At 36.7% G+C, this 18,065-nt stretch overlaps 1 protein-coding gene across 1 annotated transcript in view; it reads right to left on the minus strand.

Moving 5' to 3' along the window:
* LOC136797538 (uncharacterized) overlaps positions 1 to 18,065 on the minus strand; it is a 37,940-nt gene that overhangs the window by 5,080 nt on the left and 14,795 nt on the right. The window contains exons 23-42 of the mRNA XM_067054117.1: positions 13,873 to 14,014; positions 12,861 to 13,027; positions 12,162 to 12,290; positions 11,823 to 11,898; positions 10,673 to 10,772; positions 9,947 to 10,054; positions 9,630 to 9,705; positions 8,914 to 9,003; positions 8,285 to 8,351; positions 6,628 to 6,810; positions 5,658 to 5,975; positions 5,087 to 5,290; positions 4,381 to 4,453; positions 3,766 to 4,069; positions 2,923 to 3,150; positions 2,395 to 2,504; positions 1,659 to 1,836; positions 1,135 to 1,301; positions 821 to 973; positions 309 to 457 (exon numbers count right to left, since the gene is read on the minus strand). Of these exons, the coding sequence (XP_066910218.1) occupies positions 309 to 457; positions 821 to 973; positions 1,135 to 1,301; positions 1,659 to 1,836; positions 2,395 to 2,504; positions 2,923 to 3,150; positions 3,766 to 4,069; positions 4,381 to 4,453; positions 5,087 to 5,290; positions 5,658 to 5,975; positions 6,628 to 6,810; positions 8,285 to 8,351; positions 8,914 to 9,003; positions 9,630 to 9,705; positions 9,947 to 10,054; positions 10,673 to 10,772; positions 11,823 to 11,898; positions 12,162 to 12,290; positions 12,861 to 13,027; positions 13,873 to 14,014 (3,022 nt within the window). The remainder of the gene's footprint in view (positions 1 to 308; positions 458 to 820; positions 974 to 1,134; positions 1,302 to 1,658; positions 1,837 to 2,394; positions 2,505 to 2,922; positions 3,151 to 3,765; positions 4,070 to 4,380; positions 4,454 to 5,086; positions 5,291 to 5,657; positions 5,976 to 6,627; positions 6,811 to 8,284; positions 8,352 to 8,913; positions 9,004 to 9,629; positions 9,706 to 9,946; positions 10,055 to 10,672; positions 10,773 to 11,822; positions 11,899 to 12,161; positions 12,291 to 12,860; positions 13,028 to 13,872; positions 14,015 to 18,065) is intronic.

Raw genomic sequence — 18,065 nt, forward strand, 5'->3', positions numbered from 1 at the left:
TTTCTCTAATTTGAAGAAAATATCATTTGATCTCATGAAAATCGAATCGTGGAGAAAGAGTTAATGAGCCTTATTCCGTATCCGCTCTGACTCTGTAGTAGTAAACGTTGTCAGATTTGGAGGCTTCATCCTTCTGCTGCCTACCGCCACTGAAAACCAAAGTGAAAAGTGCGCCATCCTAAAAAGATGTCCTTACAAACACGGAGTTTTTAGCGCAGTGAGCGGAGCAGCAGCGGATACAGAATTCGGCTAATTATCCCTTTGCCGTTATTCGATCGGTCCGAACAAACACAGATTTAGTAACATACCTGGTTTATAATCATCTTCACAATCATTCTCATTGATCCAGTACCAGATAACACCTGGGCTTTCTTTTTGTGGCGTGATCCACTTAGCCGGTACATAACCTTGTGAGTCATTCGCTACGATGCTTCCCCACTCAGTATAATAGGTATACCTTAATGGAGACAAATACAGTGCGTTCGATAAATGCAGAACAGAATGTTTAAAGTAGAGAGTCATCGTAAATTTTGGAATAATAATAATGCGAAAAAGAGTTTCTTTTCAAAAGAAATGTACTCAACAATTTTCACGTTGGAAATATAATTTTGCGCGGACGAATTCAAGACCTTAAAATTTTTCGCTGATATAATAATTGGCAGCAAACCCAACTATTGTAATTATATGTAGTACTTAAGCTTTATACTCAAAAAGCAATCATCACCTGCGAAATGTTGAAAAATCGATTGATAGTTACCAATAATAAATGCAGTTCATCAAACTACTCAAGGTCAGAGCTAATATAAATTAAAAGACATACGTTGCAGTAGTTAAGAGAGCTTTCTCTCTATTTCCCGATGCCATGTAAGGCATACGTTGACGGGGGTTTTGATACCATCTTTTCTCGTAATCCCATTGGCCAAATTGCTCCACCATGGTTACTTCATAACGAGCTGACGATGTTGATGCCAAACTAGAAAAAAAGATTTTTCGTCAATTTTGGACTATTTTGAAGGTTTTTTTTCAACTTTGACCTCACTTACACATCGAAACTTTGATTTTAAATTGACTAAATATTCGATGTCTTTCGTTTCGAATTCACTCATTCATTTATTCACTAGCAAAGCAGCTTACGGATAGTTAATAGGAGCTCTCCAAATACCACCCCAATCGGCTCGTGCTGTTGCATCTAACATGTATTTAAAGAAATCAGACTGGCTTAGTTTCTTGATCTTCTCTGCTTGATTAAGAATGGAATAATCATCATGTAGAGATGGCCGATTTGCGTTCCTTGATTTGACCTGAAAGAAGATATATTTTTAGTTTACCTTGCCAAGCTAGAAATTTTTAAATTTTGATTGTCGACCGCAGAGAACCGGCAAAGGACCTCCATATTTTATTCCTTTTTTACAATATTTTATAACCAGATTGGCCTTAAAAAGTCAAGTTTGAAAGCTGCTACGCCAACATCACACATTTGGTCGTGGCTATATCATTCTCCGATGCATGTATGAAAGGAAATTGACTTTCAGTTAACTGGAGTTAGATGGCGTCTTAAATCTAATACACATTGGTATATTTTCAATTAGTGTCAGGGATGAAAGACGTGTTTATAAGTGTTTAACCAACTTATTCCAACTTTTACCGATTCTACTGACCTGATCCATATTCCATCCCGACGTTTTAGAAGTCAACACTAAAGTCCATCCTTCATTAGGTGTTGTAGTCATATCACAATACACGATTTGTGAATTTTCGATGCGATAATATCCATCTTCGTAATCAAGTTTTCCTTTATGATAGCCATGGACTTTAATGTCGTTACAAGATTTCCGGCTTAAATAAAAAAGATATAACGTGTTGAGGTTGCAAGTGTCAGCTAAAATATGGGGAAGATAAATTTTTTAGTGCCTTGATACGTTTGTTGATCTGTCCAAAATTAGAAGTGTGGTAGATTGATTGAGGTGTACTTAAATGTTAATGAGACTTTGGGAATGGGATTGAAACCAGCACTTTCTTGAATAAGATTTCACGCTTTTTTATAATCATCATGGATATTCTTAACTTTTTGGTCGAAATCATCTCAAAATATTCTTACAGTATTCTTAGAATAAGATCAAAACCTAAAATGTATACTATGCATGTTATGATGTGACCAGTTTTATGGATTACATGAAATAACTCACTTAGTAGAGATTTCATATTGACGTTTTAACATATATATCGTCGATACTTATTTCCGTCACAAAACCCCGACAGTTTCAGTATTAAAAGTCCGTCATATTCAAGACACCATATATTGCAACCTAGCCGCTTTTTAGCCGAATTTAAGCTTCATTTTCTCATAAAATAACTTTGATAATTAAGAAAACTTTAATATGGGCAAGAAAATACCTTCCACCCTCGCGTATCCACACTTTGACAACTTCAGCGCTTGGCAATGACTTCATAAATACGCCATTGTTATTATCAGAAATGATTGTACCCAATGTGTCGGAAGGTTTCTAGAATAAAGTTATTCCATAGCTTTTTCTAATTTTTCTCGGGCACACCTGAAGTCTACCAGTTCAACAAATTGGCTAAGAAGTTGATTTTCTAAAAGAAATATTATTTTCCTAATGTATACACCTTTTCGACCGTAGCCGCCAAGGATTGGATCGAGTTTGAGGTGGTAAATTAAATAATAAAGCGGCACACGCCTGACCGCGCGACTACGGTCGAAAAGGTGTATTAGTTTGTGATTTTTCAGATCAAAGTGTTTAGAAGCCTATCTGTGGTGAATATAGGAAAAAGATATTATGATGCGATGACACATTTTTTTTCGGGCACAACTACTGCAGACTAGCTAAGATTGCAGTGCAACATTGTTTCAACACCAAACAAAAAGTTTTTAAGTTTTTATATTTCAACTCGATTACTTACATCAGAGCTAGCGGTGATGAAAATCTTGTTATCTTTGTTCGCAAAATAGACTGGATACTTTGCAATATTCTCTTCTGTTTCATTCCAAACGCCAATCTTTTGAATAAGTTTTGGCGTACTTCCATGTGGAGGGCAGGTTAACAAGCTATATTTCGTAGATGACGTGAAAATTCCACCATGTTTATTTCCCTTGCTGTCTTCAGCTTCAATGATGTACTCAAATTCAATCTGGAATAAAGTAACATTTTTTCAATTCATTGTTTAATTTTCACGCCGAAAGATTTATTCGGCTTTAAATCTTTATGAATTATTAACTTTTAGCCAGGTAAAGATTGATATTAGTAAGGTTAAGTATCGATAGATAAATCACGACGACGGACGAATTTTCTCTAGCCTTCATTCGCGCCACGGCACTTTTTTACAGGCTGATCGGAAAGTTAACTAGACTTATCCCGTGTATCCCACTTTGCTTCTAGAACGGAAAATCAAGCGGAAAGGGGACCCTTTTATTTGGAACCTAAGAGTACACGTTTTTTTTTTTTTTAAGAAACTAGTTTTACCAAGCAGCCTCAATGTTTCTTAAGAAATCGGCCTTTTGAGCCTTAAATGTTTCTTATATGTTTCTAAACTTTTTGACATAATCAGCCTCATGGAAGGCTGGACTGGAAGGTTCTTAAGACAAACCTAATAAAAAAATGTTATTTTCTCATTCTCAGCCTCAGCATGTTTCTTAGATGTTTCTTAGTTTTTAGGCATTCTGAGCCTCATGTTTCTTAAAAGTGTGTTTCTTAAAAAAAAAAAAACGTGTAATGCGTTAAATTGGAGTTGGGAAACGACACTAACCTCGGCTGGGTCTCTTTGCTTCAAATGGTCTACCAACCCAAATAAAGAAAATTTGTCTCCTAACGGATCAGTTCCATTAGCTAATGATTCATCTTTTGTCCATCGTGAGCCTCTTTTTGAAACCGCCAATAACGCCCATCCGCCACCATGGCGTTCGAAATCACAATAAGTTTTGACGGTTTGGTCTCGTTTTGGTTGGATGTTGTAGACACCTGATTTGTACGGTGTTTTAAAGTTCATACCACGAAGCATGATCTCCAAACATGAGCCAGGGATGTCGACATCACTCTCTCGGACCCAGTACCTTTTCGGAATAAGGAAAGAGAGGAATCGAATTATTGCATCCGTTCTCCCTCTTCTATTAGAGAAATCTATGACGCAATGAGAATCTGAAAGTAGCTGATCAATGTCATCATTGTATGTCATCCCTAAATATTTTGATTTACGAGCCTTTCTATTTCTTCCTATACAGCCTTCAAAATTATTTAAATTTCCTTTTTTTGCTCTCGGGCCAGAAAGTGCTTGATTAATAAAGACCACATCATTCAGCTTTGGTATGTATAAAATGATTTTCATCTCAGATAGTTATTTCTCTACGTAAAAAAGTGTACAAACCATATTTTGTTTGGTGCTTCCATTTTTTGTTTGCCTTGAATCCAACTTGCTGGTACAACATCTGTTCTGTTATCTATGAGTGAGCATGGGTATGGTTTATAATGATTGGGTTGGCCGGTTTCTATTAATTCCTGTCCTGAAAGTGTCCTATTATTAAGTTTCTTATTTACCATCGTAAAGTTACTTAGAAAGCTCCGTGAATTTTTTCAGACAATGTTTAACGGAAGAGTTGGTTGGTCGTATATTCATGATGTTCATGACGTAATTTTCCTAAAGAAAACGCCTGTTTTTGCCAGTATTGGCAAATTTAAGCTAGAGAATATTTTTTTTTAAATTGCCAATACTGGCAAAAACCGGGGTGTTGCCGTAGAAAACAGAACGTCATGGATATCATGAATTGATAGATAGTGCCGCTACGGAGAAAAAAGTTTTGTATCTTATTTGTACCTTACCTAATCTACTAGAATCAGATTCTGGCATTTTGGTTAGGTTGAAAATTTATTGAAATGTCTTCCGTCTCTTTGATTTCTGTCTCGGTGAAGTACATATAAAGAGGCTTTCCCGTCACAAAACTCAGCATCTTTCAGCAAAAGTTTAAGAATTATGTGTTAAATTGATGTTTAAATTACATTTTCCGTCTCATACGAAAAATCTTGCTTTGACCACTGAATGATGTGGAAACCACAAACAAAAAGACAATTCTCACCTGTTATAGTTCCCCAAAATACTTTATCGGGTTTCTCAGACATGGTCAAACGCTGATGATATAAATAAGGGACACGCTGCACGATTCCTTTGTTTGAGTATGACCAATCACTGAACTTCTTTAACAGACGAACGTTTGATTGGTAACGGTCTGTTGATTTTAATGAGTAATCACCATCCGCCCTCCATATACCGCCCCATTCGTCTGATAGAAAAATATTGTTTCGTCAATAATAAATAAATAAACGGAAGTAATTGTGGCGAGAACTTACTCTGGCGAATTTGGCGAAAATAAGTTCTCGCCAAAATTACCTTATAAGAGAAGAAATTTTGTCGAGAATTAATTTTGGCGAATGAGCCCATTCACCAATTTTGTTGAAATTTTGCGAGAATTAATTTTGGCGAACGACCTATTTTTGTTCAATATTTTATTTCCAAAAGTTAAATATTTGATTTTGAAAACAATAGAAATCAAAGGTCCGTCCAAAGTTTCAATTTTATACAACAGTTGTAGCTTAACTTTGGGAAACACGTTATTATTTGGTTTAAGAAATTATTCACAGAGTACGAACCTGGGTTATGCGCTTCCAACATGTATTCAAAATGTGGTTTCATCATATACGAAGATTTCTTAATCGCATCGCCATATTTCAAAATTGAATAATCCTTAGATAAAGATGGCTCCTTAATATTTCTTTCCAAAACATTCTCAGGTGTCCATCTATTGTTTAAAGAGGTGATAAGTAGTGTCCAGCCTCCTCCATGCCGCGTCATATCGCAGTATGCTTTGATCTTGATACCGTCTGATGGTTGTATAAGGTAGATACCATCAAATGCATGTTTCCCTTTTGATTCGAGTTGACTTTTCATTTGTTTACATGAACGAGCGGCTAAAAGGTTTGAATATCAAAAATATAGTATTGTTAAACTGATTATATTTAACTACAATTGACTTAGAAAAATGCAATGTCTGTCTGTCTGTTTCTCTGTCTGTCTGTCTGTCCGTCTGTCTGTTTACCCCTGCATTATTACCTGTACCTATTTATTCATTATTTAATAATTCTTCGTTTTTTGATTCCTCAGGGCTACGGTTTGAATCAACAAGAAAACTGAAAGCACCGACTGTAATAGTGTTGCAGCTCGGGGAAATATATTTTTTGATAATGGTAACCACAGTAGAAAAATCATTAGAAAATCACCGTCACTTTCTAGGTAGGTCATTTATAGATGGTCGATTTTTTTCACCGGTAATTCCCCTATAATTCATATTTTTCCTGTATTACGCATCTACATCTTTTTTTAAGGCTCTGACTATAGTAAAAAAATCAGTTATGAGCTATGAAGATAAAGTTGTGTTTTGAGTTCCTTAACAGACTCGGCGGAACAACCGTAAAAGTTGGGGAGGCTGAAGGCTCAAAATGAGATAAAATTTGCTACATCAGTCAGAAAAACACATTTTATATACGATAAATAAGAAAAATTCACTATGGTCAGAGCCCTTAAAAACATAAGATAAGTTGAGAAATTTATTTGAATATTTACCAGGACATGGTTCTTTATTACACCCTTCATATTCTTTCCAATCTCCTTCACATTGTTTGCCACCGTGTTTTGCGATTGGTTGATTACAATATCGATGTCGTATATGTTGACCACTACCACACGCTTTGTTACACAAACCCCACGATGACCAGGCTGACCAACCACCGTTGACAGGAATTAATGCTGTAAACAGAACGAGGTGCTGTCAACTCCTAATTCGAAACATGTCGGGAAAAATCAAATTATAATAGCCGCATTCTTTTTCACCGTTCAAAATAATTCGAACTTCTATAATTTGAATCTTTCTGTACCTCGAACTAATATATTGGTGGTCCCTTGAGCTGGAAAGTGGCCCTTAAAGTACTCTTTGTCATTAGAAGTTTTCTCTAATTCGAAGAAGGTTTTTGGTCCCAGAAGTTTGGATTAGAGGGGGTCAACGGTATTAGCAAAGTTAAGTATCGGTAGATATTTCTCGACTGTGAGCGTGTTCACGCCACGGTTGTATATCCGCTTTGTTTCTAGAACGAAAATCAAGCGGGAATTCGTTCTAGAAACAAAGTTTATTTCTTAATGGGAGAAGTCTGTCTTGCTCTCGTGCTGTAGCCTGTAGAAAAGTGCCGTAGGTGAATGAAGGCTAAAGGAAAAACACGTTCGTCGTCACAAAATGTCTATATCAATACTTAACCTGTCTTTTATGAGATAGAATTCTGTAAAGATTTAAGAAATTGACAGTTATTGCCATGGACATGTTATTCAATTACATTGAAATCGAAACTGCACCTCGGTTTGATTCTGATAAATCCTATCTGACTTCTTATATGGACCATGTTGTTTTCTTTTAATGAGGACTTGCAACCCCCTGGGGGGGGGGGTACTTTGGCAAAATGGGTGCCAGGTATGTGCGAGCCATAAGGGTCCCTTTTTCACATCCTCGAAAGTCTCTCAAAGGGGTACAAAACTCATTAAAAAGCAAATCTCTATAAGGGTCCAAAATTCACGGAATCGAGAATCTCCCCTCTCAAAGGGTCGTGGTTTCAAAAATCAAGACAAAAATCGAGTGAAAATCGACAAAAACTTTAAGAAAGGTCTCTCTAAGGGTCCCAAAAACGCCAATTTTTTCTCTCTCTAAGGGTCGATTTGTGACTCGGACATACCCGTCACCTCGCAAACCTAGTACCCCCAGGGCCCACGAACCGATAGGAACATCAAAGAAGCAGAACACCATTGTTTGATTATCACACGCTTTTTTTATAGGAATATCTTCTATAAGAATATCAGGGTGAAAATTAGCCAAATCGTAAGAATACCCTAAGAATACCCTCTAGGGTGAGTTTCACAGAATTTGATAAGAATACAGTGATTTTGTATTTGGTCAACAGAAAAAACTGCTTTCATTGCTAGACTTGAATTTAAACTTTGAGGCAGAAATGTAATTTTAGCTCCAAATGTTCATTCAAAAGTCCAAAACTCTCAAATTGATCATTTCTCATGTTTGTAAAAAATCAAGTCTAAAAAAGTAAGAATACGTCAATTTTTGCGATTTCTTAAGAATACTTGACCCTCATCCAAAGTACACTATTCTTATAAAAAAAGCGTGTATGATCCTATTATCGTTTATAAAGTTGAAAGCAAAGTTGAAATCTAGTACAATCCTTACGTGTTTTGCAGCCAGTTGATGGATCATATCCACCATGACAAAAGCATTTACCATCTGAACGGCAGATCTAAAGCGAGGATAAGCAATCTTGATAGAAATCTTTATTGATCTTGTAAAAAGTGAGCAAGATAAAAAATGAAGTGGATTCCCCGTATTACCTTTTAAACCCATGATTCTTGAGTTCTCTTGGTCAAGCTTTTAGTAGCAGCCAATTCATGATATGCACCACTGTAATGACTTCACGAAATTATGCAACTTCTCTGTTTGTTTTTTTTCACCCAATACTTCACTTTTTCTATTGTTTAAGTGACGTATTGGGTGGAAATTTTTAAAAGTTCTCAGAAGACTCTCCAGTGGTGCATATCATGTGAATCAGTGTGAATAGTTTTACCGAGTTAAACACAAACAAGGTCTTCTTGGGATTTAATGGTAGATAGATGTATTTCAAATTAATCCCACTGGTCAGTATTAAAACGCTAGGCTACGAAACCTACTTTTGGTTTCTCGAGATTGAGTAAGAGTTTCTTTTATATAATATCATCATTTTTGATTCGTTTTCAGAGTAAAGTGTATCGGATGTAGATGCTAAAACATCAAATCTTCCCAAGAAACATCACTTGATAACTCACCCCTTTACCGTTGCATTCAGTACCATTGATGAACGGACAATGTTTGATACCGTGCTCCTCAGATGTTAGACATTTCTGGTTCATGCACATCTAAAGTCATAGAAGGAAAAGGTGATACAACTTTTAATGAATTTTTCGATCAGATAGGGGCTCTGACTTCCGGGGGGAGCACTCATATGGACCAACCCACTGCATGTGTCGTTCCGAAATCCTTATGCACTGTAAGGGCGTACTTTTGATAGAGTGCACTACAAGGGTGTTCTCTTAGCTGGATACGCTGCAAAGGTGTGTTTGGAACTGCAATTGCAAGTCTGAAAGTAAAAATCTGATGTTTTGACTTGCATCCATTTTGATTTGTTTTGTACACAGTGTCAACATATCAGGCTCATTTCCAGGTGGCTTTAGCAAAATAAGATATGAAATCAAGCTACACTGTAAGAGTCAGAATTGTTCAATAAAATGCACTGTATGTAAGGGTACCTTTCACTGAACAACGGCTGCACTGTAAGAGTCCGATTTAGAAATTTATTTTTTGGGATCTGACCAGTCAGAAAATTAGTTTAAAATATCTTGAATGTTTTGAAATTTCCACCAGTAAAAAGCTTTTAACTTTTCCGGGTATATAGAGTGAAAAGCCGAAGTTTTTTTGATTAATTGCAGCTTTTTCACCGTGAGTATATCCAATAATTCATCGTATGATATTTTTCTCTATTTACCTTTCCCTGTCCACATTTTGTGCCATCTGACACCATCCCAAATCCTGATTGTTCACTTTTCATAATCGATGCCGCACTTCAAAAAAAAAGAAAAAATAGCGTTATGAAGAAGTTTTGATTTTATTGTATTTTTTTCATGTCATTACCGAAACATTCATTATATCAGCGATTTCGTTATAAGTAAGTTGCAAAGAAATTTGTAATTCCCCTTTTGGAAATCTGAATTTAACTTGATAAGAAATTTTGCTTTCCTTTTCAGGCTTTCTTTAGTCATTCAAGGGGAGATTTGACACATAAGGAAATACATCTTAAATTACCTGCACTTTGAAGAATTGATCATTTGAGTGGTGTAACTGGAGCCATAATTAACATAATAAGGTACTTGATATTTTGATTCACACTGTATTTGACCACAATACATATCTCTGTGCAAAATTGAATATTAGGTAGGATTAAAATCTTTACTACGGAATGGTCTGGGATGAAGGTTTTAGAAGCCTCGTGATATCCATAAATATATTTAAGTGAAGAGAAGATTAAATTATCATAAGGTAGTCAATTTATCTTTAATAATGTCATCAAGATGAGACAAGCATCATAGTAGGACGGATCACAAAATGATACAAGTCATCTGGATGATAGCCGGTCATGCATATCAGGAGTTGTGATAACAGAGGTTATATGATTATTAGTAGAGTGTTAGTGGGTCGATTTATCCAGTATGATAAAGTAAGCTCTATTTATTTTCCTGCTTAGCGAGTGCAGTGTACCGGTGTTTTCTATGACGAAGACGGTTAGCTCTTGATTTTTCTAGAACCTGACTGACTAAGGGCGACGGTAAATCAGAAATCTTTTACCGTTACGTCATAAAAATTAGCGCGCGCTCGAAAAAATAGTTGAATACATTTCAACTTTTTTTCAACCGTTCCGTCAGATCGCGCCAATGGAATTGCTTCATTTTTCTTTTGACCAATAGCGTGGAAGCTTTGCTAGATAAAGTGCGATCGCAGTGCGTGCAAGTGGAGACCGGCCCTAAAGCATACCTTTCTTTACAGTATTCATGTTTGAATGGATCACAGGTACCAAAGGTTTCATTTTTCACGTTCATTTCTTTCCAACATGGCTCCTTTGCTTTCTTTGATGCTAAAATTGAATGTTCAAACTTGACGAATTAAATCCCCGCTAATTATGATTTTATATGTTATCACACCTTTTTAATGTACTTTACATTCAATTTCCTGAATTTTGTGTTTCGAAATTTCCAAACGCAAAGTTAAATCCGTCTAAATTTTGCAAATTCAAAAAAGCATTTCAGGCAATGGCAAATCAAATTCAAGTCAGAATCGATCAACTCAGAGGAATGTAAGGAGATGGAAAAACAGCTATTCTGATTACTCAAAGTTCAACGATCACTTCTATTGAAAATTCTATTGTAAAAACGTTGATTAGGTCATTAATGAAAGTCCAGAAAAGACGGCTCGCCATACAAATCGGACGGTTTCTACATGATTTGACGATAAAAATGAAAATTTGTTTTTCCTTTTTTGCCGATTACTAGTTCAATTTTTAAGAATAAGGAGCAATATTTTTACCAATGTATAGCAAAAGAAATTCTTAACGCAATGATATTAAATTGGTTCTTGTAAAACTGTCAGAAGTCAAGTAAAATCAAGATAAAGTTATAATTTTCTCGAGCTCTAGCTTTCCATATTATGGTGCGGTCATGTTGCAGTTATATTGGTAGAATCGCTAGGAAATTCTGAGCAAGAAGATATAGGTACCTTCTCGTATAGGAGAGGTGTACCCAAAATATAAGCCCTAAAAGTTTGCGCATAATCAGTCTTGAAACAAAAGAATTTTGTCACAACACGCTAATTATGCAGATTTTTTATAGCGACAACAAAAGAAACCTATTTACTCGACATAAACTCCCTTAAGGGCAAGAGACCTGGTATATGACGAGCCGTTTTTCCATTGTTTTCAAGAAGCTGTTTTTCCATCTCTTTACATCTTTCCTCTGGTCAACTTAAGACTGATCATCTTCTGTCTGTTTACATTGGATCCAGTCTCTTCAGCTTTCTATGATAGATATGGTTTTAAGCCGAATTCCACAACTCGTGATAGACTGACTCATCACATCACCAGACCATTTGAGTACGTTCTAAAACTATTTTTGTTTGTTAAGGAAGTTACCTGCAGACCATAGTTGTTGACATTGATGGTCGTATGTTTTGATGCAATTCCCTCGGTAACAAAAACTGTTCATGTCCTAAAACAAGAGATGCAGAATTCATGCTCTAAGGTTATAACAGGAGTAGCTTTGAGAAGAGCCCACCAGAGAGATAATGAGATTTCGATAATGTATTGGTATTGCATTTGATAAATTGGATTTGATTTATATTATAAAAGACCTTTCCAGATAAGACTTTTTTGGTGTTGGTATTTACAATTCGATAAACTGCTTGGTAAATGAGAATTAATACATAAGAAAAGCTTCCAAGACAAGCTGGTCGAATTAGAGAGAGGCCTTACCTTCCATGAAGTAGCGTGTGATTCTTTGTAAGCATCCCAATGGACACCATCGTTGGAGAACATCAAATAATATGACATGACGAATCCAAAGTAACAACCTTTCACAATGATGGATGAGACCTTCACCTCCTGTCGAAAAAGAAAAAACTCGAAAAAGTTTTCTCGTCCCTTCAGTTAACAATGCTTTGTGAAGTTATGGACTTGAAATTTCTTTAACTCAAACAAATATTTGTTCCCGTGCGTGTTCGAGTTATGGAGACTCCATTGCAATTGAATTTAACGAGTGATTAGATTTTAAGAGGATAAGAGCTTGTAATTTTTTTTCATCACCCGGTACCCCCAAACCCCCGTGACAGTTAGTTTTGTCATGTTAAGATTAATTCCTTTCAAACAACCTTTTTCCTTTAAAGCGTGGTGAGACTGGATTCGAGTTTACAGCAAGGAATGACGTCAAAATGTCTGAAGTCGTTGCATTTGATATGATATGCACCACTGGAGAGCCTTCCAAAAAATTTCAAAATTTTCAAAATTTTCTATTTTCTAAGTGACGTATTGGTTGGAAGTTCTCAGACTCTCCAGTGATGCATATCATGAATAGAGAATTAATTTTGATGTCATTTCCTTGTAAATTCCTCACCAGACCCCTTAAAAGCTGACCGCGCCGTTAAGGGTTGATATGTGTTTAGTAACAATCTCTACCTTTCCCAAATCAACTTGAAGCCATGTTTCATCTTTTTTTGATTCTCCACACCATGTTCGCCTAGAGTATCTGGCTTCGTGTGCACTATGTATTCCCATGTGTGTTTTTGATGTGAATGCTGTATCAGGTAATTTCCCGTTGGTAAAATTCATCGGTAATACGCAGTCTAATATGAAAAGGAAAAAAATATTTCTCTTGGGGTTTATTGGGCTATATTGGACCCAAGAATTCCTGTTAGTGGAAAGGGGTGTGTTTTCTAATTTTTAGTTTAGACCGAAGTTTGTATTCTTATATGACACGAGGCGCTGTAGTGTAGGTTCAATTTCCACTCGGTGCTGTGATTCACTTGGCATGTGAATGTACCTTCGCCCGGGAAAACCCATGCCATGTGAAGGGAATTGGGTAGACAGAAACTCAAGAAGCTTGTCGGTGACTGTGCTAGGTATCATTTTCACAATGCATTCTGGATGAGGCGAGAGTGCGCAAGCCTTGTCCTCTAGTGGTTTACGTCGGATTAACGCACTTGACCCGAACACGTGTGTCAGTGTCTCGCAACTTCAGCGTAAGGCGGTTCTAACGAAACGACTCATAGACTGCTCAATGCAGAACTGGGCATCCTCTGTAAGGAAAAGCCAGACATCATGACATTCAGTAGTAGAGACAAAGGTGTATGGTCAGAATGACAGGGGTATGTATACGTATCTGTCAGTAAACAGGGCCGCGTCTACTTGTTTAATATCTTGTCTCTAGCAATAGATAATGTATACATTTTTTATAAGAACATCCAAAATTTTTGAAGCCTTCGGATGTTAACTTTTACAGATTTAAGCCTAAAAATGTTCTTAACATTTTCTTAGTTTCGCCATTTTGTGGGTATTTTGTGCGTTTTTCTAAGTCCCCAAAGCCTTAAAACGTTGGCCATCGAAGCCTTATGTTCTTTTATAGTTTGTTCTTATAAGAAAAAACGTGTAATGTACGAATTTACATGATGTTTGATAATCTAATGCTTACCAGTGTTCAGGAAAATCAGTTCAGTTCTTTTTGTTTCGACTTCATCACATATTCCACGCAATGCCATTATGTCGTTCGAATGCGGCCAATGGTCTTCTGACAGTGCACACTTGTTACTCTGGACATGTTTCAGAGATTTTTTCTATGAGAGGAGTGGGTGCTGTGTTAAGATGGAAAGATAAACGTTACACATGATGCCATTTTACTTGAGCTAAAGTCTCCTCCAAAAAATTGGTAGTTTGTACCTTTTCAAACATTGCTCTTAATTCTCAACTTCAGTTGAGCTAGAATCTGAGAATGTCTGTGTGTATGTCCCAAAACTTTGGGCAGCCCGGAGACTTCAAAAATTGTCGGATTTGACTGAAATTTGTCAGACTTATTCCTTGAGTGAATATCTGGCGGTGTTTTTTTTTCATTTTCCAAAAATTTAGATTTTTGGGGCCTGGGACGAGTTTTTCGCCAAAACGAGGCCAAAACGAGGCAACCTGGAGACTTCAAAAATAGTCGGATTTGGCTGAAATTTGGCACACTTGTTCCTTGGTTGAATATCTGGGGATATTTTTTTTTTCATTTTTCAATGAATTTGATGTTCGGGGCCTGGCTACGAGTTTTTCGTCAAAGCGAGGCTGAAACTTTGGGGCAGCCTGGAGACTTCAAAAAAAATTTTGGATTTTGGCTATTCAAAGATATCTTAGTTCTTGGGAAAATAAGTTCTCTTAAGGTTCTGAGTAACATTGATTTTAAATTTGGAGTTACATGTAAATTTCCCGAAAGTATACCAGCCATTCATTTTGGTTTTCTCCGTCGCATATTCTTTCAGCTCGGATTTTATACACTTAAAACTAGCATCGAAATCGAAATGTTTACTGCTATAATCTTTTTTGGAATTGACTGATCTTTATTAAATAAAGGATTATATCTTTTTTGACTTCAATAATAAGCTTTAAAGTTAGTTTGTTTTGCTACAATCGGGCTTTGAATAATTAAAGCTACTGATAGCTACTAGGCTCAACCAGTACGTTGCGCATGTTCGATGTTGAAACTAACGAGGAGAATATAACCTTGCCAGTCCAAGGAACTGATGTTCTCTTGACCTATTACCGAGTTTATGTATCGGAGGATATCGAGGGCGACGGTAAGTGAAATCGATACAAAAAAAAGTCGATAGTTGATGTACGGCTCTACATCTTCTTTGCTCACCTAAACAGACGACATTTTTACCGTCGTCGAGCAAAGTGGACGGTGATTTTGGAGACATGTCAACTTTGCTTTATACCGTCCTCCTCGATTTATCTCGAATACATAAACTCGTTTCTCACACCCCTCGCTCTTTTCCGTGACTGGATTAAGTTACACAACGCCCCTTAACATCTGTAAATTGAAAATTAAAAATCTACGGTGTAATAACTTCAAGCAAATGCTATTCGAAAATCGTAATAAAAGTTCGAGTTTCTCTTCCAGGTCTATATGTTCATAATCAGCAGGAAAAATTGTTATACGCGAATAGAAATTTGAGCAAAACCAGAAAAGCTAGCAAATTTTCGCTCTAAAAATTTGAGAAAAAATGTACTGTAAGGGTATGAATTTCACCAATTTTTTGCTACACTGTAAGGGTGCGATTCTAAAAGCAATTATTTCGCCGCACATACTGTCAGTTGCTAAACCCACTGCCCCTCCCCTGGCCGTTTTTACAATAGAATACTCTTTCGGAGTATACAATGTTATATTTTTTAATATTTACACTTGGGTTACGGATAAAATGAAAAAAAATTAAAAAGAAAATAAATTTGACAAATATTCTGATCAAATTATTTGCGTCATCAAGATCTAACGTCAAAATAATAGGCGAAAAAATTGACAAACTTTTTGAAAATCTTTAGGTAGGAACTAGTTTCTGAAGAGTGAAGACCCTTTCTGAAAGCTCTCACTCATTTCATCGATATTATCGATTTGAATCGCGCGAATCGAGTCGAAATCGGTGAAAATTTTATTGGTAAACAAAGGATGGAATCCCCTTTAGCAATGGATTCAAACGAAATTATTTTTGATAATCAAAAACACAAACAACGCTCCATTATGCAACCCTTTGATTGCAAAGACACGTGGGCTGATCTACACAAACAAATGAATGATTCTGTTGAATACACAGACTTCTTCCGATTCAGTCAAAGTATTTACAAGAATAGAATCAACAATGATGTCAACTTTCTGGATATCATGGAAAATCCGAACGAAATGAAAAGCGGATTCAGATATCTCCAATCTAGGTAAGCAAAAGTCGACAAATATTTCAGAAAACCGTTTAATAAAGGGTTAGTATAAACCGTTACGAGGCTTCTTTGGCCTGTCAAGACCAAAAGGCAGCCTTCGCATGTTCTTGTTTGAGTGTAAGCTCTTCTGACTTTATTGAACTATAAAGAACTAAAATTATAACTTCAGATACAACGAACTTTACAACTATGTCACAGAATTGGAGAGTGATGTTGACCAATCAATTCATCGAATCAAACAATTGAAAAAAAATGACTTCAAGCAAATGTCTTCAGTCGAGAAGAAACTTTTGAGCAACATGTTCAACATTTCATCAGAGTCGAAATATTTGCGGGAGAATTTTCACGGTCATCAGTTTGTTTACATCGATAATTTGGTGTTACTTGATGAACGATTGGATGATGTTGAGGATGTTGACGTTTTGAAGAAAATGTACACTTATCTTAAACACAGGTGAGGAACGTTTGGGAGGAAATATCTTTCATTTTCATGCTTTTAATATACCTCTCCATAAGGGAACCGGTGAAGTTAAAGGCGGCTACATCTTAAATTCCGGGGTTTAAATTCAAAATCTCCTTGTAGTGATCGCAAAGAAACCTTATTAACCTCATTTGCAAGTGATGGCATCAAATCAATGTCTTAAAATTGATGTTATTAAATTAACAACATCTTTCTCTTTCTTGTCAGATTCGTTGAATTGCAGAAATATTCATTGATTCAAGAATCGAAAATTGAAGATTACAAAAATCTTATGGATGAGTTGTTTGGGAAAATCGATGGAGAAAATGACGATGATACATCTCAATTTCTTAACTCTCCTGAAGATCGAGTTTTTCACTCTCTCAAAGCAGAAAGACGAGTTGTTCACTCTGCCAAAGCAAAAGAACAAGTTGTTCGTTCTCCCGTAGCAGAAATACGAGTTGTTAACTATCCCGAAGCAGAAAGACGAGTTGTTCACTCTCCCGTAGCAGAAGGACGAGTGGTACACTCTGCCAAAGCAATAGGACAAGTTGTTTGTTCTCCCGAAGCAGAAGGACGAGTTGTACACTCTGCCAAAGCAATAGGACAAGTTGTTCGTTCTCCCGAGGCAGAAGGACGAGTTGTACACTCTCCCGAAGCAGAAGGACGAGTTGTTCACTCTGCCAAAGCAAAACGACAAGTTGTTCGTTCTCCCGTAGCAGAAGGACGAGTTGTTTACTCTCCCAAAGCAGAAGGACAAGTTGTACACTCTCCCGAAGTAAAAGGCCGAGTAGTTCACTCTCCAGTTTCTTACCAACGAAGAACACCAGTGGATGTCGAACAAAGGAAAGTGACGTCACCAGAACACGTTATGAGATACACACCACATGATGAAGATGATGACTCATCATTTTTTGAAGATCAACGAGCCTACGAAGAATATGAAGAATACGAAAATGAAAACGAGTTTGACGATGAGCAGACGTACTATGATAACCGTTCTGTGATTCGAAAACCACAAAGAGCTGTCATGCCGGAAGCTGTCGCTCCAAAGGGATTACCACCAATCCCAACTCACGTCTTTTCAGCCAAGAGAGCTGCTCCTGAATCCAAAGTTAAAATCTTCAACGAGAAAGTCAAATCTTACAACAATATTGGATCTACTGGTTATGGGAAATCTAAACCAAGACGAAACGAATTCAACAAGGCCACTGTTTTGCCACCTGTTCAAAACAGAGTCGTCAAACGCCAGCCAAATGTTGCTGAACCACAACAATACATACATTCTGAATACGAACTTGCCATCAAACGTACATCCATCAAAGGAATCGTCAAACCAAGCCTTTTGAACAAAGATATTTTCCGTTTACGTGATCCGACAGTTCGTCTACGTGGTGCACCAAAACAACAAGACGTTCGCCAAGAGTTGAATAAAACTCCAGTTTTACCATCTATCCCTCAAC

This window comes from Clytia hemisphaerica, unplaced genomic scaffold (genome assembly GCF_902728285.1).
Source record: "Clytia hemisphaerica strain Z4C2 unplaced genomic scaffold, Clytia hemisphaerica genome assembly, whole genome shotgun sequence".
NCBI lineage: Eukaryota > Metazoa > Cnidaria > Hydrozoa > Leptothecata > Clytiidae > Clytia > Clytia hemisphaerica.